This window comes from Littorina saxatilis, linkage group LG2, assembly GCF_037325665.1.
Source record: "Littorina saxatilis isolate snail1 linkage group LG2, US_GU_Lsax_2.0, whole genome shotgun sequence".
NCBI classification, from domain to species: domain Eukaryota; kingdom Metazoa; phylum Mollusca; class Gastropoda; order Littorinimorpha; family Littorinidae; genus Littorina; species Littorina saxatilis.
Genome location: NC_090246.1, coordinates 50,063,863 through 50,087,300, shown reverse-complemented (window position 1 = coordinate 50,087,300; position 23,438 = coordinate 50,063,863). Strand labels below are relative to the sequence as shown.

Below are 23,438 nucleotides of genomic sequence, written 5' to 3'. Positions count from 1 at the left end.
CTAGGTGCACGTGCACTCAAGTTAACCTCTGCTTTGACCTGTGTGCCAGGAGTCGGATGAGAGAGAGAGAGAGAGCGAGAGCGAGAGAGAGAGACACACACACATAGACAGAGACAGACATAGAAAGACAGAAGCGGAGAGACTCAGAGGGAGACACAGACAAAGACATACATACAGAGAGAGAGAGAGAGAGAGAGAGAGAGAGAGAGAGAGAGAGAGAGAGAGAGAGAGAGAGAGAGAGAGAGAGAGAGAGAGAGAGAGAGAGAGAGAGAGAGAGAGAGAAACCTGTAATTGATCTCGTGAGAACGGTAACAAAACGAGACATGTCACCTCTCCGAATGCATTCCAATTGATGACCGCTCCTGCGGCCATCAATAAGGCCAACAACAAAAAATTGTCTGTTTAGGGTAACCCGACCGACCCTATCGATTTGGCGCCGACCCAAAAACTTTTTTTTGATTTAAAAAAAAAAAAAAAAGAGGTAAAAATGCTAAAAAGAGACATTTGGCGTTTCTTTCTCTCCCTTTCTCTCTGTTTTATTTATACGTTAGTTTTGAAACATGTATTCATCAAATATAAGAAGTGAATGTTCAGCCAACATAGCATTTACAAAAAAAAAAAAAAAAAAAAAAAAAAAACCTACCTACCTACCGACCCTACTTTTTTTGGTCATGTTACCCTAAACAGACAATTTTTTTTTTTGGCCTAAGATAAGATAAGAAAACGTTAATGTCAATTTTCATTTTACACAAACATGACACAAACCTTTTGGCACCACATCGCGTTTACTAAAGATGCATGCGTGTGTTCGTGTGTTCCAAGCCCTTAAGACTTTCGCTGTGAGCTTGAGATCTTTATCGTGCATACTGGGGTTCTAGGTCAATCCCTCGTCACTGAAACGCGGGTTCAAACCCACGCCGATACTGAGCGACAACCTTGGTGGTTAAAACGCGCAAATGTGACTCTGGAAAATCAATTCCTCACCGAATAGAACCCGGCACCGGAATCGAACCCACGCCGCCAATGGCGTCGACCTGCCGGTGACAAAGCAAGCAAGCTAGCGTTACCAAAGGAGCTATACGGACCAGCACCCGCAGGTCTCAGTTTAGATCAGTCACTGGTCGGGGGAAAAGAAAAGGTTGGCAGCGGTGGGAAGCCCTTCGACTGTGGCTGGAGATGTGGGCAGACTGTGTCATCACTCGCCTGAGGCGGGAGACTGAATAGGAAGACCCCCACAAGACATGACATGACATGGCTGAGAGGACGCGGGGGACAATGAACTCGGCAACCGGGCCGGCATTTACCACTGAGTGCGGATTGTTCATCCCCTTTATAACGAAGGTCGACAGACGGACTGATTTACAAGGCTTGGCACTTTTACCTTTTTTTCTTCTGTGTGTGTGCTTGTGTTGTGTGTGTGTGTGGGTGGGTGTCTGTGTGTGTGTGTGTGTTTGCAGGCAGGCGGAATTGAAGAATTATTTTTTCTTCACAAATATTTTATTCGGGCAGTTTGTTTATATTTTGTCATGCAATGCACAGAACATAAGGGTATAATGCATAAGACGAAAAAAGATATGTTCAATACAATAGACAAGCAATTATGACAGATACTGCCCGATAAGGGTGTAATAGGATACCAACTTCAGCAAACATTTTAAATTATTCGATAATTTTCTGTATAGTGAATATGTTTATCAACGTTATATACATGTAGGTAAGCCGGTTCCTTTAAGAATATGTTAGTTCAGCTCTGAAAATAACTCTCTGGGTTGTGACATAGTTGTTTCTCTTGGAAATATTGAGGCAAGCTTTCCCACGTGACATTATAAGCCAATCACTACCGAGGGGTATGTCTCCACACATTGTCCTCATGCACGTATTGAGACGAGCCGCTCGCAGCTGTAATTGGCCTGTGATGTCACGTGGAAAAGCTTGCCCTCATTTTTCAAAGCAAAACATCTCCTTCTAAACACGTACACACCCGACAGCGTAATTTCCGAACATCTTATAGTTTTGCGGCACTTGACTCTGTTTGCGACGGAGGATTATGCGACAAACTCCGCCCTTATCACATTCGCGAAAAATGACTGCGCGTGCGACGTTGAATTTTGTGACAATTTCCGACATTTTCCGCCCCGCTTATTCAGCCCGCGAAAAGTGATAGTGCATGCGACAAGATTTGATAGAATCTGCGACGGGAAAATACCAATCTCTGATTTGTACGTGATGACCTGCCATCTAAGACAAATGGCAGGTCTCTCGACGCTTTCGGCCGGTCTCGTGTAAGTTTTTGGCGACTTTTAAGGTTGGTGTACTTCCTAGATCAAAATCTACCCTATTACAACTGGAACATTCTGAGTTTAAGGCAAGTTAAAGCCATATGTACTCGATGACTATACACGCTAATTGCTTTACCAACAGCTGGAGACATGCTAAATTAAGTTCCTTGCAAGATATTGTGGTCTAGGACTCCTTAAATGTTGAGATATTTGAATTTTTATTTTGATCTAGATCGTCCTATTTATAGATTTGCCAACAGAGGGAACGTTGACGCAAGGGAAATAACTCCGCGTCTTTGTTGACATCCTCACTTTTTCAGAGGCTAGAACAAGCTGTAATGCATGTATATGGTCCGCGCATGGCGACATATCGTCATTACATGGTCTTATGGTGCGTTTGACATCGATTATGGGCAAACTACACTTTGTAAACACGGGAGCGCGTACATATGCCTTTAAGGAAAGGTATCATATAGTCCTGTGAAGTTGCCCTCATGAACAAAAACAAAACACTTAATACAAAAGACATAAAACACGCAGAAAGAACGCATACAGAAATGGTGGACACGACTTGTATGCAAAGGCGCATGTTTTGTTGGCTCATTTTTATACAATGTTGACTGCCTGCGTCTTCAGAAAAAAAGAGTTTTTGTGAGGAAGTCTGGCATCAAGTATCGGGCAAAGCGAGCTGTTACCAGGACCGTCGCGTCATAGGGGTCGCTATACTGTCTAGCCTCCAGGCGGCACCTCCAGACAATTTTTGTTTTCAGCACAAGAGAGAAACAGCGCCTGGAAGCTAATTTACTCACTATGATTTAATCAACGATAATACTTGTGGTGCGTTTTTTTTAGCAAACCTTGCCGTGCATATCTAGATTACGATACAGGGAATTTCCGAGATCCTTCAAATTAGTCAAAGTCGCCGTAAAATCCTTCAAAAAGGTCAGATCAATAGTATACCTCCATAAATGAACGCGACATGGAGGCTGTAATCCGTTGCCCGGCTCAGATAATAATTTCTCTTCCGCCTCAAGGCATTTTCGGAAGATGTAAAGATATTCTTATGTATGGAAATCGATATGTCTTTGGTTCCAGGCGACAATTAACTGAAGTATGAAAATCAGCTTACCCTCTTCAAACAGAGACTCTGCAATAGAACTTGAATTACCACAAGTCCCCATCGTGCTTTCAAATTATCACTTTCTTATTTTTTGTGTGTTGTTGTTGTGAAAGCTAGCTAGTTTTTGCAGTAATTTAAATGCAAGTGCATTTTTCTAAAGGAATTCATCGTAAAAAGTTCCCTTTTTGGAGAAAACTACATTTAAACCTTTCATAATCCAATCAAGCAGTTCATACATAAAAAAAGCTTTTGTTTCGATAATTGTTTTTAAAGCCCTACGGATTTTCTTCTTCTTCTTCTTCTTCTTCTTCTTCTTCTTCTTCTTCTTTTCAGTTATTTATGTTTCTTTTCCTGCTAGGTTTGCTGTTGTTCGAGCCTGCCATGAACAATTGTGATCAATGAAAAGATAACGCGGTGGACGTCAGGATTTTTTTTCTTTTTCTGTCACTTAACAATCTTAATCACATTACATATATCCAGTTTATACAGCTACGTTTTATTCATTTGACCATATGAAGACTAATACATATTCATAAGCTGGAAGCTCGGCAAAGAATACTGTTTTATCTCAATGGTGGGTCAACTTTTTGAGAGAAAAAAATAAATAAAGACGGAGAAGATTACGTTGTAAAACAAGTTTTCAATGATTTTATTAGGGGGTTGAGTGTGTGTGTGTGTGTGTGTGTGTGTGTGTGTGTGTGTGTGTGTGTGTGTGTGTGTGTGTGTGTGCGTGCGTGCGTGCGTGTGTGCGTGTGTGTGCGTGTGTGTGTATGTGTGTGTGTGTGTGTGTGTGTGTGTGTGTGTGTGTGTGTGTGTGCCAAGTGGGCAGTGCTGCGTTTTTGCTTTTTGTAGGTTTGTTACTTTCGTTGTTGTTTTGGTATGAGTGTGCTTTTTTCATGTTTCGTTTCAATACAAGATACATTACTGTGTTTTGACTATGACGTAAAACTATCGAAGATTCCCTTTATCGCGAACGGAAAATAGACGTGCATCTATTTGGTCTGGTTGCGTGAGATAATATTTTGGGCTTCCAGTTCCAGAATCTCAGTTTCTAATGCGCCTCAACAGTGTTTGTACGGTACACATCTCATCCTTTCGCTAAGAGTCTCTTGATTGCTGCGAGTAAACACACACACACACACACACGCACGCACGCACACACGCACGCACGCACGCTCACACACACACACGCACACACACACACACACACACACATACACACACACACACACACACAACTAGAGATCAATAAAATCTGTGCAAAAACGGGGGTGAGGGTGCGAGGTGCGGGGGTGAGGGTGGGAGGTGGCTAAGAGGAGGGTACGTCAATCCACGCATTGCCTATCAAACGGACTTGGCAAAGAAACATCAAAAGTTATCACCAAAACCACATTATCTCTCTCTCTCTCTCTCTCTCTCTCTTTCTCTCTCTCTCAGTCCCCCCCCTCTCTCTCTCTCTCTCTCTCTCTCTCTCTCTCTCTCTCTCTCTCTCTCTCTCAAATCAAGCTTAGCCTATTCTGGTAGCGTCCTGTGGAATTCTCTCCCGGAATTTGTGAGAGTCCCAATGAGCCTCAATACTTTCAAAAAACACTTTTCACTGTATTTAATGTTAAATTACGAAAAAAAATCACAGTGATGGAAGACTTCGTTTAGTAATATTTTCATTTGTCCAAACCATGAGTGTTCATTATATCCTCACAAAAACACTAAAAGCTTTAATAACACATTTACTCATGCATGTGTATTCAGCATTGTTTTCACTACGTTACATATACGACGCTTTATATTTGTGTATAATATGTAATGTGTAAATATTCATATGTTGTTGTTTTTCTCTACCTTTTTTCTACGTTAATATCCGTGTAAATATGTGATTAGATTAGTCCCCTCCCTGGGCGAGGGCTGGTCGAAAAAAAGCTTATGCCACAACCCTCGAAAAATAAAATTTTATTTGATTTAATTTGATCTCTCTCTCTCTCTCTCTCTCTCTCTCTCTCTCTCTCTCTCTCTCTCTCTCTCTCTCTCTCTCTCTCTCTCTCTCTCTCTGTGCGTGTCTGCCTGTCTCTGTCTCTCTGTCTGTCTCTCTCGCGTGCGTGCGTGCATGTGTGTGTGTGTGTGTGTGTGTGTGTGTGTGTGTGTGTGTGTGTGTGTGTGTGTGTGTGTGTGTGTGCGCAGTCTTTTTCTTACGTTTACAATTATTCTCTGTATATGTTCCAGGGACAGGTTGGAAGATTACCTTTACCCTTATGTAATAAAGTTCTGAGATCTGAGTTCTCTCTCTCTCTCTCTCTCTCTCTCTCTCTCTCTCTCTCTCTCTCTCTCTCTCTCTCTCTCTCTCTCTCTCTCTCTCTCTCTGTTTCTTTATTTTTGATTGCATACCTTTGTGTGCTGCTATCTCATCCTGTATCATCCTGTTCTAAATAGCAACTATAATTCGTGTTGTGGGAATCTTGACATTTACTTGGAGAAATCCTTGTGCGTTTATGATATACTAGAACTGTTGTTTTGACTGCTCCGGATACTCATATTTCCGGATTTTCCTTGCTTTATTATCTACTGCTGTTTGTTACAATATTGCACTTCGTCCTAATGTCAACAACACCAAACACTGTTCTCCGTATAGGGCATGTAAATATTTATCATTTAGTCAACAAAGTACACGATGTCTGTGTATTGCTAAACCAGCAACCAGAGCTGGTACAAAATCACGTCATAAAGGCCACACAACAATCGAATACAGAAGTTTCAAGTATTTTGATGAATCTGCCTTTTTCTTTGACCTTAACCAAGCCCCATTTTATAGCGTATTCAATTGCAGTGACGCAGAGGGCGCTTGCAATATTTTTCACCATATTTTGTGTTCAATAATTGATAAACACGCACCACTACGTCAGCATAGAGTGAAACATACCCAGCTCCCCCCTTGGTTAACCTCAGACATTATCGAGGCTATGGCGATGCGTGATTATTTTAAAGAGCGCAACATGAAAACAGAGTATAAACTGCAAAATAATAAAGTTTTAGACACAGTGAGACAAGCAAAGGCAGAATATTTTAATAAACTGATTTCTGAAAAAAGGGATACAGCTACAATCTGGCGAGCAGTGAATGAAATTCTTGATAAATCTAGGAAGGGATCAACCAATACTCATTCACAAATATCTCCAAATGATTTTAACAAACACTTCATTTCGCTAGCAGACAACCTAAAATCTTGTCTCAATCAGAATGATTCCCTTGATACGGATGATTGTTTTGAAAAATTAAAAACATTCTGTGGACAAAAGTTGACTCAAACTGACACGTTTTCTATTCCTCCAATCTCATTGCACGAAGTAGGAAAACTGGTAGAACAAATGGCGAATAAGAAGTCAATGGGTCCAGACAAGATTCCAGTCAAGTTGCTAAAACTTGCTTTACCCTACATTGTCGATTCCCTAACTTATGTTTATAACCTAAGCATACAACAAAACGTGTTCCCTTCTATTTTAAAGTGTGCAAAAGTATTACCACTTCCAAAAAATAAGGATCTTACAGACCCAAACAACTTTAGACCTATTTCCCTCTTACCTGTTCTATCTAAACCCTTAGAAAAGCACATACAAAAACACCTACTGGCATATATGGAACAAATGAATCTGTTTCATCCTTTTCAGTCTGGATTCCGCTCTAAGCATTCCTGCCACACCGCCTTAAGCTCTTTATGCGAGACTTGGCTGTCAGCAATAAACAAAGCAGACATAACGGGAGCGTTGTTTTTGGACTTTAAGAAAGCCTTTGACCTAGTAGATCACTCACTTCTACTAAAGAAATTAAAGTGCTATTTAAAAGACGACTCAGCCTGTGCCTTTTTTGAATCGTATCTTTCAAAACGGAAACAGTATGTATCCATTAACTGTAAAACTTCGTCAAATGAGTTTGTCAGAAGTGGTGTCCCTCAAGGGTCTGTATTAGGACCTATCTTGTTCTGTATTTATATAAATGATTTACTCCTTCATGTGTCCGATGAAAAAGTTAGATGTGAGTTCTTCGCGGATGACTCTTCTGTTCACACCAGTCAAAAATCTTTGGAATCCGTCAACTCTTCTCTTCAAACAAGTGTGGATGAAATCACTGAGTGGTGCGTTTCTAATGCAATGATCATTCATCCGATTAAAACAAAGAGTATGGTGATAACCACGAGACAAAAACACCAATTAAGTCCTTTACAATTACAACTGTCAGTTGGTTCAACTCAAGTGCAGCAAGTTAGGGAACATAGATTATTGGGTGTTACCATTGATCAAGAGTTGAAATGGCAAACTCATTTGAGTAATATTTGCAAACTAGTATCAAAAAATTTGTACCTGTTATCTAAATTAAGGCATTACGCTGATTCTGCAGCACTCAAAATGTTCTATTACGCCCACATAATGCCTCATATAAACTTCGCATCGACACTTTGGGATAACTGCAGCGATGTTCATTTAAAAAGACTCAATTCCCTGCATCGCCGAGCTGCAAAACTTATTCTGCATGATTTGAATAGGTCTACGGATGATAAACTAAAGCTCTTGAATTTCCTCCCCTTGAAAGATCAGTTGACGTTAAACAAGGCTGCGTTCATGTATAAAATTCTAAATGACGACTGTCCTAAATATTTGCAATCACATTTCAAACATGCCACAAAAAGATATGGGTCCCAAAAAATCATCCCTCCTATACCTCGCATAGACCTCTACAAATCGAGCTTAGCCTTCTCGGGAGCGTTTCTCTGGAACTCCTTACCCCAACAGATAAGAAATGCAACTTCAGTGAAAATGTTTAAGAGACAGTCACGTTCACACATCATTCGTGAATGAAATGTCTTGTTCGATTGATATTTGTTAAACATTTTGTACTAATGTTAACGGATGTGTAGCTGATCGGAGCAACTTATTCCCAAATGAAAGGTATAACTATGTCAATGTAATTTTGTAATTTTTTGAGTTCTCCTTATGTAATTCCTTAAATGCACATTGTGTTGCATTCTGTACAATGTATTTCTGTATTTTATATGATTGAATTTATATTTGTAATGTGCGTCTGTCTTTATGTGTTGTATAAAGGACAGGTTGGAAGAATAGGCTTTGCCTAAAACCTTTATCCTTTTGTAATAAAGTTCTGAGTCTGAGTCTGAGTCTGAGTCTGAGTCTCTCTCTCTCTCTCTCAGTTCTCTCCTCTCTCGATCTCTCTCTCTCCCTCTCTCTCTCTCTCTCTTTCTCAGTCATCCCTCTCTCTCTCTCTCTCTCTCAGTCATCCCCTCTCTCGTTCTACCTCTCTCTCTCTCCCCCCCCCATCTCTCTCTCTCTCTCTCTCTCTCTCTCTCTTTCTCAGTCCTCCCCTCTCTCTCTCTTCCCCTCTCTTTCTCTCACTCTTTGTCTCTGTCTCTTTCTCTGTCTCTCTCTCTGTCTCTCTCTCTCTCTCTCTCCCCTCTCTCTCCCTCTCTCTCTCTCTCTCTCTCTCTCTCTCTCTCTCTCTCTCTCTCTCTCTCTCCCGCTGCTGCCATTGATGGAGCCTTTCTTTCCATTAGGGATACAATTATCTTGCACACACGACACAGATAACGATCGCAAACAGACATTGTATGTCAACAGTGTTAGTCTGCTGATCAGCATCCCAAGAGCTTTTCTGGCTCAATATCCGTTGCTTTTCGTTCATCATATTTATGAGAGAAGGAAAGGGGACGGATGGAGGGAGATGGGATCGGGAGAGTCCACACATACACAAAAGAGGGAGACACAGACAGACAGACACAGACAGACAGACACAGACAGACAAACGGAAATAGACAGACAGAGAGACAGCTCAGATAAATGATACTTTTTAATGCGTTTGAAAGAAGAAGGAAATACGATGGGCCCAAGACAAAGTTACAATCTATGCTTACTCCACTGACTTTTCGGCAATCAACTGTATGGGTTGTAATACGATGGGCGAAAGACAAACAATCTATGCTTAATTCTTAGACTTTCTAGCAATCAACTGTATTAGTATATATCACGATGGGCTCAAGACATACACTCTTTGCTTACTCCATAGACTTTGCAGCAGTCAACTGTATTGGTAAGTTAAATATACGCATTGATGAAAGGTATTTTTTTTCTCTTCTAACTAAAAATAGTCGTGATCAGAATCATGTACAAAGCGAAAATCCCTATCAGTGTACAAAGAAAAGAGCAGTCGTCCTTATTCAGAACCCCGCAAGACGCCTTACAATAGTGTTCATTTTCTGACCAGAGTCGAGTCTACGCACTTGAGCTGCTTAGCTGCTGCCTCCACGAAAAGATGAAAGGACAGTAAAAGTACAAAGCTGAAAGGGATAATTTGTGAAGAAGCCTGTTTTCTTTGAAACAGCTCATGATCGATAACGTCAAAACAGTTCTCAAATCTACCAGTGAGACATCACAGGGCTGATTTATATATACGCTGTATGTCCAGCTTTTCGAAGAGGGTTGGCCAACAGTGTCGTGTGGGAAGAGTGATTTTCACTCATTCCTCATTTGTTTTGGTAGTAAAAGATTATGTTTAGTAAAAAAAAAAAAAATGTGTGCGGACATGTTTTGACGTGTATTTTCTTGTAGTCATGGACAGGAGCAATAGATATGATATGTATTTACAAGGGTCACATTAGGAAAGCACGATTCAAAACACGGGATAACTTTGCCCTGTTTCACTTCAATGTGAAAACAGCAGTTTGACATGGATTATAACGCGAGTGCATGTGCGCGCCCGTGTGTGTGTGTGTGTGTGTGTGTGTGTGTGTGTGTGTGTGTGTGTGCGTGCGTGCGTGCGTGCGTGTGTGTGTGTGTGTGTGTGTGTGTGTGTGTGTGTGCGTGCGCGTGCGCGCGTGTGTTTACAAGTGTGTGTGTACGTAAGTGCATGCATGTGTGTATGGGTGCAGGTGCGTGCGCGCGTGAGATCATGCATGCATGTGTGCGGGTGTACGTGTGTCTACGCGCTGATGATTCGGAAGAAACCTGTAGAATATCTCAGCAGGATTAGGGAGGCCGTGGGATGCAGCCTCTTTTAGACGCGCCAGATAATGGAAGCCCTTGCTTATAGATAACAGTGGCTTTTTTACATTATAAGTTATGTTTTTAAATCAAACATTTTTTACCCCAGGCAGCTTATTACATTTTGATTTAATGGATGAAAAGACGTTATCAGTGACAGAAGTAAAGTGGATGCTGAGCTCTGCGGATGTATCAGTAACAGACGAGGGTCTGGCGATGTCTTCGTGAGCTCAAAGCTTTATCTTTTTCTATATTGCCTTTCAATTTTGTTTATTACGGATGTCAGAAGTTCTCGAAACTACTTTTCACGAGCGGCAATTTGCATTGTGATTAATTTTTTTTTCTTTGGTTCCTTACCTTACCCAAGCCTGTCCTTAATTTGGCGAAGTCGACTACGCGAAGTATACTTCGCGAACCTGGCCGTACGCAGCTTTCGCACTGAGTTTTCCATCAAAAGACATCGCGAACCTGGCCGTACGCAGCTTTCGCACTGAGTTTTCCATCAAAAGACATCGCAAACCTGGCCGTACGAAGCTTTCGCACTGAGTTTTCCATCAAAAGACATCGCGAACCTGGCCGTACGCAGCTTTCGCACTGAGTTTTCCATCAAAAGACATCGCGAACCTGGCCGTACGAAGCTTTCGCACTGAGTTTTCCATCAAAAGACATCGCGAACCTGGCCGTACGCAGCTTTCGCACTGAGTTTTCCATCAAAAGACATCGCGAACCTGGCCGTACGAAGCTTTCGCACTGAGTTTTCCATCAAAAGACATCGCGAACCTGGCCGTACGCAGCTTTCGCACTGAGTTTTCGGTAAAGTTCGCGAAGTCCACTTCGGGCTCAATTAAGAACCGCCTTTACTGAAAGGTTCAGGAACTTCACAATCACGGACAACGTCTTAAACAAGCAACATTATCAAACAAAAATATCATACAAGTCGCGAAAATACAACATTTAGTCAAGATGTCGACCTCACAGAATGAAACTGAACGCACTGCAATTTTTCAGCAAGACCGTATACTCGTAGCATCGTCAGTCCACCGCTCGTGGCAAAGGCAGTGAAATTGACAAGAAGAGCGGGGTAGTAGTTGCGCTGAGAAGGATAGCACGCTTTTCTGTACCTCTCTTCGTTTTAACTTTCTGAGCGTGTTTTTAATCCAAACATATCATATCTATATGTTTTTGGAATCAGAACCCGACAAGGAATAAGATGAAAGTGTTTTTAAATTGATTTCGAAAATTTAATTTTGATCATAATTTTTATTTTTTTTTATTGTCAGAGCTTGGTTTTAATCCAAATATAACATATTTATATGTTTTTGGAATCAGAAAATGATGAAGAATAAGACGAATGTAAATTTGGATCGTTTTATAATTATTTTTTTTTACAATTTTCAGATTTTTAATGATCATAGTCATTAATTAATTTTTAAGCCACCAAGCTGAAATGCAATACCGAAGTCCGGCCTTCGTCGAAGATTGCTTGGCCAAACTTTCAATCAATTTGATTGAAAAATGAGGGTGTGACAGTGCCGCCTCAACTTTTACAAAAAGCCGGATATCACGTCATCAAAGGTATTTATCAAAAAAAAGAAAAAAACATCCGGGGATATCATTCCCAGGAACTCTCATGTACACTTTCATAAAGATCGGTCCAGTAGTTTGGTCTGAATCGCTCTACACACACTCACACACACACACACACACACACACACACGCACACACACACACACACACACACACACACGCACACACGCACACACACACACATACACCACGATCCTCGTCTCGATTCCTCCTCTATGTTAAAACATTTAGTCAAAACTTGACTAAATGTAAAAACCGAAAGAGAACACAGACTGTGGAACATGTTAACGAAAAATACTCACTCGTCTCTTGGAAGTCGCGATGCGGCGGTCACGGTCCCTCTCCGCTTCTCCGGGGGTCTTCTTCAGCCAGATGATGTAGCCGATCTTGGCGTTGGAGAAGGTGATGAGGATGAGCGGGATGAAGTACTGCAGCATCATGATGGCCAGGCTGTAGATGTACTTGTCGCTCTCTCGCTCCCACACCTCCCAGCACATGCCCGTACTCGTGTCGTTGCCCTCGTACTGCACCCGAGAGGTGATGGCTGTGGGTAGCGACACGACCAGGGACAGGAACCAGACGAGGGCTACCACCTTTACATAAGAGTTCAGACATACGACGCAAGATTATTTGTTGTCCATACAATACAGACTATGCATGAAGACATACGTTGCCCTCGTATTGTACCCGAGAGGTGATGACTGTCGGGAGTGATACGACCAGGGATAGGAACCAGACGAGGGCTACCACCTTTACATAAGAGTTCAGACATGTACATACGACGCAAGATTATTTGTTGTCCATACAATACAGACTATGCATGAAGACATACGATGCCCTCGTATTGTACGCGAGAGGTGATGGCTGTGGGTAGCGATACGACCAGGGACAGGAACCAGACGTGGGCTACCACCTTACATAAGACATACCCACGACACACGAGTAATTGTTGTTAATTTAATACAGACTATGCACGAACATTGTGGTTAAGCACATGCCCGTAATCGTGTTGTTGCTTTCGTATTATACCCTAGAAGTGATGGCGGTGGGGAGTGACACGACCAGGGACAGGAACCAGACGAGGGCTACCACCTTTACATAAGAGTTAAGACATGAACATACGACACAAGATTATTTGTTGTCCATACAATACAGACTATGCATGAAGACATACGTTGCCCTCGTATTGTACCCAAGAGGTGATGGCTGTGGGGAGAGATACGACCAGGGACAGGAACTAGTGGGGGCTACCACCTAACACAAGACATACCCACGACACACGATTATTTGTTGTTAATTTGATACAGACTATGCGTGAAAATCGGGCGGGGATGTAGCTCAGTCGGTTGCGCGCTGGATTTGTATCCAGTTGGCCGCTGTCAGCGTGAGTTCGTCCCCACGTTCGGCGAGAGATTTATTTCTCAGAGTCAACTTTGTGTGCAGACTCTCCTCGGTGTCCGAACATCCCCGTGTGTACACGCAAGCACAAGACCAAGTGCGCACGAAAAAGATACTGTAATCCATGTCAGAGTTCGGTGGGTTATAGAAACACGAAAATACCCAGCATGCTTCCTCCGAAAACGGCGTATGGCTGCCTAAATGGCGGGGTAAAAAACCGGTTATACACGTAAAATTCCACTCGTGCAAAAAAAATACGAGTGTACGTGGGAGTTTCAGCTCACGAACGAAGAAGAAGAAGAAGAAGAAGATGCGTGAAAATTGTGGTTTAGCATTTGCCCGTACTCGCACGTGTCGTTGCCCTCGTATTGTACCCGGGAAGTGATGGCTGTAGGGAGTAATACGACCAGGGGCAGGAACCAGACGAGGGCTACCACCTTACACAAGACATACCCACGACACAAGATTATTTGTTGTCCATACAAGACTATGTATGAAATGTGTTGTAAAGCATATGCCCGTACTCATGTCATTGTTTTCGTAATATACCCGGGGAGGCGATGGCTGAAGGGAGTGATACGTACGACCAGGGACAGGAACCAGACGTGGGCTACCACCTTACACAAGACATACCCACGACACAAGATTATTAATATTTGTTGTCCATATAATACAGACTGTGCATACAAATTTTTGTTTAGCACATGCCCGTACTCGTGTCGTTGCCTTCGTATTATACCCGGGAAGTGATGGTTGTGGGAAGTGATACGACCAGGGACAGGAACCAGACGAGGGCTACCACCTTACACAAGACATACCCACGACACAAGATTATTTGTTGCCCATAAGATACCAAAAATGTATGAACAATTCTGGTTTAAGCAAGATTTTGTTCTCTATATAATACAAATCATGCATGCCAAACTATGGTTTAAGCAATATTTTGTTCTTCATATATTACAAACTGTGTATGAAACATTGAGCTTTACGCAGGATTTTATTCTGATCAGTTCTTGACGATGCCAGGAAGTAATGTATGCATGGAAAATTGTGGTTTAAGCAGGATTGTATTCGGATCAGTTCTTGATGAAGCCAGGAAGTAATTAATGTATGCATGGGAAATTGTGGTTTGAGCAGGATTTTATTCTGATCCCTTCCTTAAGATGTCAGGAAAGAATGTATGCGTGGGAAATTGTGGTTTAAGCAGGGTTTTATTCTGATCAGTTCTTGACGAAGCCAGGAAATAATTAATGTATGCATGGGAAATTGTGGTTTGAGCAGGATTGTATTCTGATCAGTTCTTGATGAAGCCAGGAAATAATGTATGCATGGGAAATTGTTGTTTAAGTAGGGTTTTATTCTGATCAGTTCTTGACGAAGCCAGGAAATAATTAATGTATGCATGGGAAATTGTGGTTTAAGTAGGGTTTTATTCTGATCAGTTCTTGACGAAGCCAGGAAATAATTAATGTATGCATGGGAAATTGTGGTTTAAGTAGGGTTTTATTCTGATCAGTTCTTGACGAAGCCAGGAAATAATTAATGTATGCATGGGAAATTGTGGTTTAAGTAGGGTTTTATTCTGATCAGTTCTTGACGAAGCCAGGAAATAATTAATGTATGCATGGGAAATTGTGGTTTAAGTAGGGTTTTATTCTGATCAGTTCTTGACGAAGCCAGGAAATAATTAATGTATGCATGGAAAAATGTGGTTTAAGCAAGATTTCATTCAGATCAGATCTTGAAGATGCCGGGAAATAATGTTACCGTCAAATGAAGCATGAACTAACGATTCTGTGCGTCCTGTCTGGCCTGTAAGTCTAATGGGGACATTTACAGATGATGCGCTAAATCAAATGTAGCACGAGTAAAATACGTGTACATGGACACGTCACTGGGTTTTATCTTAAATATAACTAAATATATTGAAAAATAATCAAGCCACTAAACACACATGCGTATAAGTACACACACATAAATACAGCCACACACAGACAAACACACACACACACACACACATACACACACGCACACACACACACACATCTTCCTCACAACCAACCCACCATAACCACCACCCCACCCCTCCACCTCACACACACCCACACCCTTCCCCCCTCCGGACACACCACCACCCCACCACAACCAACACACCCTTACACACCACCACCCCTCCCCACACCACCACCACCACACCCACCACCACCCAAACCCACACACCACAACCCCACCGCATCCCACACCCACCACGACCACCCATCCCCCACTGCACACACCCAACACACACCCACCTTAAGGAAGGTCTTGCGAGTGGTGCGGCGCCGCAGCGGGTAGACGATGGCCACGAAGCGGTCCAGGCTAATGGCTACCAGCGTGTAGGCGCTGAGGAACACCGCCACGGTCTGCACGTATGTGACGAAGGGGCACAGGAACTCGCCGAAGGGCCACGACAGCAGGATGAGGTTGGCCACGAAGGTGAAGGGGTTGCACATGATGGCCTTGACGATGTCGCTGACGGCCAGGTTCAGCAGGAAGAGGTTGGTGACGCTGCGCCTCATGGCGGCCTGGGACAGCGTGATGTAGCACACCAGGATGTTGCCGCCCAGCGCCACGATGATGATGAGGGTGTACATCAGCACCACGATCACCGTCACGTACAGGGGCTGGCCCGGCGTGCCCAGGTACACGCCTGCCTCGCCTCCCACAGTCGTGGTGTTGATTCTGTTGTTGTTGCTGCTGCTGCCGTTGTTCCACGACATGTTGGTGGCTAGCAGACTCACCGTGTGCAGGCTGTCCGCCATTATTGACCACGCTGCTTCACGGTGTAACTCTCAGCCAAAAAACAACAACCCACGATTAACCGACTGGTCACGCACTTCACTAATGGGGGCTAAACGTCCTCACCGGCCAATGACCTATTAAGGACATGTATGTGACGCACACTGCAAGCACGGTCGCTTTGTTCTGTTCCGGCTCAGCTTTTACAGCGCTGGATTTAGCCGCTCGGTCGTGACACGATAGTTACGGAATAAAAGAAGGTAAATGTGCAGGATGTTTACTCAGAGCGTCTTTATTTTGTTTTACGGTTAAGCGGTGCCCTGCACGTTGCTCCTGCATTAGAAACAACTATATATTAGCATATATCATGATTGTATTGATTGTATTTATTGTTCAAAATGCCCCCATGGGTTATGGACCACTAAAACTTGAACTTGAACTTGAAACACAAATGAACTAAGTGCATGTCACTCGCCCCTCTGTGTGGAGAACATTTCAGGATTCAGCACAAGCCCTGCTGTTCACCCTCCCCTAATCAGTAGGCTAATGACAGTGTGCGTGAGAGGTAACTGCTCTCGCTAATCAAGCGTTTCAATTTCCTTTCATTTTTTAGTGTTGTCCAGAGGATGTGCCTCCGGAACGCAACACCAGTAGTTTTCCCATGAAGGCTCAATTACAAATTACACAACAGCGGAGGATAAAAAGATTTGGATCCTTGTCATCGTGGCAATTACCAACGTTATGCGTCTGTTTGTAATAAGGGAAAAGCAGCTTACAACGAGTTTTTTTTTATATTTTATGGGGTGTTCTTTTCACAGCATTGATTCTTTTCCCCAACACCTAGACTTCTACAGTTTACATTGATCTGGAAGCTTGCAATGGAGGTATAAAAATGGCAAGGTATACGCTAACAGAAAATAACCTGGAACAAAGGGCAAAGATCTATTTAACTAAGAGCAAGCCTAAGCATATCAGTCTGTTATTTGGATTATTTTGTGACAGCTCATAAGAAAAGCGAACTGTAGATTTATGATCAAGAGCAACAGATATCGGAAACTGAAACCAAGGCAGGGTGTCAGTTTGATGAAGATTCAAACACACCCAGGAAGAAAAAGAAGCCAAGGGAGTGGCAATACACAGTGAGGTTGATGGTATTCTCGTGGGTAGACCTTTTTGTGTGATTAATTTGAACATATGGAAACCAACCAGGCGGAGAACAAAAGGCAAATAATAATCAACAGCGTTTTTGCTTCACTGCTTCCATGCAGAACCTCATTCGTATCTCGTAGCAATGCAGTGGCTCCGTAGTTACAACTCAGCTTCGTTCCGGAAAGTCTTTTCTGCGGCCAACTGAAACACATGGAACAGTATTCAGGGTATTCTCAACCCCAGCATACTTAAAAGGACTCCTCCTCGCTAAAAAAAATAAAAAAAAAAAAAATAAAAAATTAAATGCATAAAGCCAAACTGAAACAAACTGTCTTAAATCGGGTTTAGAATAATGACAGCTCACAGCAGCAATACCTGAACATTGGTGTTTGAAACCGCTTCCATTATTCCAAGGTAAAACGATGTGTTATAGGTTCTCAACCAACAACCTCTTTGCCTTTGTGTCGTCCTTCTTTTTCACCCCCTACAGCAGTTAAACTCAATTGTCGTTTGGTAAATTCCGGATTCCATTTTCTCTTCTTCTTCGGCGTTCCAGAATTTCCTGGTTTCGTGTGAGCTCGTTTGCCCATTTTGGGTTCCCCAAACTATACTCTGAGAGCATAGTCAGCTTCACTCCGCTTTCGTTGAGTAGGCATGCTGGGTATTTTCGTGTTTCCATAACCCACCGAACTCCGACAAGGATTACAGGATCTTTTCCGTTGCACTTGGTCTTGTGCTTGCGTGTACACACGAAGGGGGTTATCTCACTAGCAGGTCTGCACATAAGTAATGTTGACCTGGGAGATCGGACAAATCTCCACTCTTAAACCACCAGGCGGCAGCGACCGGGATTCGAAGTCACGACCTCCCGACTGATTAGGAGGCCGACGTCTTACCACCACGCTACTGCGCCCGTTCCATTTTCTCTAAACCCCAAGGTTTTTGTTTGCTCGATGTATGCATGCGTACCCAACTTCACTGGACAAAATACAACCAGAAAGAATCGCAAAAGAGACAATTCCACAGTATACAATCGAAATCATTTGTTTAATCATCATAGTTATGGCGCACTTTCGAGTGAATCACTGCACTGAGTCAGTAATCTTTACGGTGTGGCAGACGTTCCATGCGCAAAACGCTCTGAGGCGGTTCGATGTTCCAGCTCTGAGGGAGCAATTTTCCGTGGGTGTCTCGAGTCGCTTACAACGGTAGCTGTGTTGGGAAGAGTTCCGTTTCACTTTTTGGTTTTCAAAGTTCTCAAATACCTTTGGCTATCATTACACGTAGACAGCTAGATGATAGAATAGATAGATATTGCAATAAGCGCGAGACGTTTTGGCGAAAAGAGTGCATTTTCGTAATTATTCTTGACAAAAAATACCAGAAAGCATGCATATTTCTCCACTTTCATGCCATGCACTCAATGGGAGCGTTCAAAGTACAATCTTTTATCAACAGGAGCAAATATTTCATCTACACGGGTCTTATTTTGTCCGTTATTCAAATCGCCTCTGAGCTGGAACAAACTAAGCACCACCCATCACCCTGTTTGCTCAGAGCTGGAACTGACATCGTCTAAAGGAAGTCATTCATTCTAAGAGAAATCTATTACCAGTTCGTAACTTTATGTTTTACAATAATAGATGCGCTTGCGCTGTTTCTGCTCCCTATTATGATTTGAATGGTCTGTGTTGGTCTGTGTCAAGAACAATCAAGAAAATGCACGAACAAAAAAAACTGTTTGCCATATCTGATCGATTATTGCGATATCTCTCTATCTGGCGTTCTACGTGTGGTGATACCCAAGGCATGTGAGAACTTTTGAAAACCAAGTAACACTGAACTCTGCCTAGCACAGCTATCGTTGTGAGCAATCTTAGACTGTAACCGTGTAGTCTTGCTCTCTCAGAGCTGGAACAATAACCGCCTCAGAGCTTTTTACGCATTAAAACGTCTCCCACACCGTGATCTTTGTTACAGCGAATGTCCCTCCGACCATCGTTTACGGTAAAAATTCACCAGAACACGTGACACTTGGGGGAGGTTAGGCACGTTTCAAAGAGGCTGTGATAGATGGATATTTCTAGAGCGGCGAATTCAGTGTCAGGAAGCCATTTAGAAAGAGATTTATTCCCCTAAATGTGACAAATAAGGTACAATAAAAATACACCTAGATTAAGGGAGATTGGGAAATGAACTTTTTTTCATTTATTATGTTTGCCTCCCAAAAATGTTCCTGCCGCGATAATAATTCCAGAACCCGCATGCAATCACAATCTTTTGGCGCAACTCCCTCGAAGGATCTTTGTTTTGTCTACTCGCAGAATAGATTCTGATCACGTACCGTATTTGCCAGTGATTCTTTATTTCAAGTTCTTCGAGAATGTTGTCTTATTGTACAGAGCAGAAGTACATTAATTAAAAATGATAAAGAAGCTATGTACAGAGCTATCACAAAAACAATAACAATAACAACTTATTGGTTATTATATTAACAGGCACACCTATTGCAACTAAACCTTATTTAGTGCGGTGTCAACAATATTGTAATATATAACATTACAATACCGTATTAAATGAGCTTATTCATCTTAATATGTATCACCATCAGAATATTGCACTATATATGTTTAATTAATTACCACATGGATCTGTTACAACAAAAAAAGAAGTAAAAAAGAAGAACCATCACATTAAGATATCACAGAATCAGATACTGTAATTGGCGCGAGAACACATGCGCGCACATTCACGCTAATTTAAGCAAACAACACGCACGCACACACACACACGTGTTCCTCCTGTACCGATACGTTTTCTTTCCCAGCTGACCAGCCTCTATACAGGATACGAGAAGACTTTAGAACGGTGATTGCAGTTCTAAGGAATGAATGACTTTTTGAACTGGTTTTTACGTGCCAAAGGGACCTTTAATCGTTTACCGGAAGGGAGAATTTGAAAACACGGGGTAAGAAGATGGTTGGGATCACGGACAATTGGGATAGCTTTTCGCTTCATGGCAACCTGGTAGAGACTGGTCAGCTGTTTTTTTGGTTGCCCAACAATACGATTTAATCTTTTCAGCGTTGTTGTTGTTGTTGTTGTTGTTGTTGTTGTTGTTGTTGTTGTTGTTGTTGTTGTTGTTGTTGTTGTTGTTGTTGGTGGTGGTGGTGGTGGTTGTTGTTGCTGTTTTTCTTCAATTCTTCTTGAGCGTACCCACGCTTATCAATCGTAAGGCGTATTACAACAAACAAACCGGTCAATACCAAGATGAAAAGACATCATCAAGACCATCGCACAAAAGCAAAATGGCAGAAAGAGCAACCCAGCTACTAAAGCCTGAACAGAGAGGAGCAAGTCATCCTATTCAGATTACGAACGGAACACAACAGAATACAGGCACATCTGTTCAACAAACTAAAGATAGGACAGTCAGAGATGTGTACTTGCGTCACTGCACCCATGACATTTCTACAAGAAAGCCCGCTGCAGGAATAAACAAGTCGCGTGAAGCGACATTAATACATTTAGTCAATATGTCTAACTCACAGAACAAAACCGACTTACCGCACTGCACTGGCCGCTGATCGCATACAGTGACAAGCCAGTTTAGCGCAGGTGCGTAGAGCGCTTTACAAGAAAGCGCACTTTTCTTTTATTCTTTTTAACTTTCTGAGCTTGTTTTTAATCCAAACATAACATATCTATATGTTTTTGGAATAAAAAAAAATGATTAAAAAAAAAAGATTGAATAATTTTTGGATCGATTTCTAACATTTCATTTTCTAATTAGAATTTCGAGATTTTGATTGATTTTGTAAGCTTTCAAGCTGAAATGCAATCAATTAGTCCGGACATCGTCGGAGATTGCTTGACCAAAATTTCAATCGATTTGATCGAAAATAATGAGGGCGTGACGGTGCCGCCTCACTTTTCACTAAAAGCCGGATATGACGTCTTCAAAGACATTTATCGAAAAAAGAAAAAAGGAGTCTGGGGATATCACATGGAATAATGTTTATTTGAAGTTTAAAGAAGATCAGAACAGTAGTTTCCTGGGAATCGATCCACACACACACACACACACACACACACACACACACACACGACCCTCGTCTCGATTTCCAGTCTATGTTGAAACATTTATTCAAAACTTGACTAAATGGAAAAAGAAGCATAGCTTGGCCGGATGAGACCCCCCTGCAGGAGAAGCTATTTGGCAACCCAGTGGCCCTAAAGAAGACGGCGGCATGCCAGCATGCCACGGGAGTGGAGGTCTAAAAGGAGCCAACTACAGTAGAACATAGACCATTTATCCTGGACCGCCAACTAGTTCTCTCTCCGTTCTTTCTCTCTATTACGAGGTAGCGGCCTCTCGCATTTAGGAACCTACGCTTACATGGCCTTTCAGAAATCAGGGGTATGTCATATCCGGTGTCGATTGTAAACATGGACGAAGTTGCCGAGGTAAGTTCTGAAAATGCTAAAATAAACTCAGCTAAAGTGCATATGGAACATGTTTTTCGATGAGGTTTGTTAAGTTTAGTTTGGAGTTTTGGAAAATCCAGTTCATTGTCACCTCCCATTGTCACAAATAACTGGAGCGTGCTTTCTTTTCACTGTCTTCGAATCGCTGGCCTTTCAAACCGGACGCTAAGTATCCTTGGCACAAAGGGTCAAAAATTAAAAAAATAAGCCCTTATTTGAAAATAAGGCCTTACGAGAAATAAGGCCTTATTTCTGTAAGGCCTTAATAAAAAAAAATAAGGGCATAAAAAATAAGGGCATAAAAAAATATGGGCATAAAAAATAAGGGCATAAAAAAATAAGGCTTAATTTTTTTGACCAATCATGAAGCTGAATAGAATTCGGCTGCGCCGCTCATGCGCAGAGATCTCATAAGAAACATGGCGAATGGGGGGTTCAGAGATCGTGATGAATTTTTGAGAAGAATTTGCGCTGAAATTGCAAATTGCGAGAGAATTGGGGTTTTGGCGAGTTTGTGCGCGCTTTCGAATGTGTGAAGCCATGCTGTATCCGCTCGATGTTATGAAGGATGTTTTGAACGAGAGGCGAGTTTGTGCGCGCTTTCGAATGTCCGGATGCGCAGTAGCGATGCGCAGAAAAATATGGGCATATTTTTTTTAAGGGCTTATTTTTTTATGGGCATATTTTTTTTAAGGGCTTATTTTTTTAAGGTCATAACAGAAATAAGGCCTTATTTCAGTAAGGCCTTAACAGAAATAAGGCCTTATTTCATTATGCCCTTATTTCCTTATGGCTGTAAATATTTAAGGCCTTATTTCTAAAATAAGGCCTTATTTATAGAAATAAGGGCTTATTTTCAAAAATATGGGCATATTTTCAAAAATATGAGCATATTTTTTTAAGGGCTTATTTTTTGGATTTTTGACCCTTTGTGGCAAGGATAGTTAAGCGCCCCTGAAAGTCGAGCGTCGTAACCTCGAAGGGTCACGTGACGAGTTGGCGGTCCATGCTATTATTTTGGTCTATGAGTAGAAGAAGACTCGCAAGGCCACTTTGTACAGAGAGGGCGACTCCAAGGTGTCTTCCAAGTGAGGGGATTTATTTCTTGTACGACCGTTATCAATCAACCCGCCATGTATGCAGCCTTACTCCGTCTACGGAGGATTTTCAGTTGAGTCATTACGTCCGGCCAGTGGTTTGACGAGGGAGAGTCCATTTTCGGGGCGCAGACACGCCCTAGGTTTTATATTAGTTTTTGTGTGGTTTGGTTTGGGTTGGTTTGTTTTGGTTTGGTTTGGATTGGTTTGGTTCAATTTGTATTGGGTTTTTTTTGTTTTTTTAAAAAATTTTAATTAAAAAAAAGTTTTGTTTTGTTTTCTGGCCTCATTTTCTCATAGTCTATAGGATAGAGTTGTTGGCTGCAGTGACAATTATAAAAAGAGAGCATTGTCTTAAAGGCACAGTAAGCCTCCCGTAAACCATCACAGATACTGTCAGGCTTTTACACACAGTACAAACACCCTTTCATTTAAACACTCACCGCTTGAGAACATCCTATGTGCCCTCCGTAATAACGAGCAATTTTCAAAGAATTTATTTTTGCGT

At 42.1% G+C, this 23,438-nt stretch overlaps 1 protein-coding gene across 1 annotated transcript in view; it reads right to left on the bottom strand.

Moving 5' to 3' along the window:
* LOC138953317 (RYamide receptor-like) overlaps window positions 1–16,219 on the bottom strand; it is a 32,314-nt gene extending 16,095 nt beyond the window's left edge. Inside the window, exons 1-2 of the mRNA XM_070325119.1 lie at window positions 15,710–16,219; window positions 12,323–12,613 (exon numbers count right to left, since the gene is read on the bottom strand). Coding sequence (XP_070181220.1) covers window positions 12,323–12,613; window positions 15,710–16,219 — 801 coding nt within the window. The remainder of the gene's footprint in view (window positions 1–12,322; window positions 12,614–15,709) is intronic.
* Between the last annotated feature and the right edge of the window lie 7,219 nt (window positions 16,220–23,438).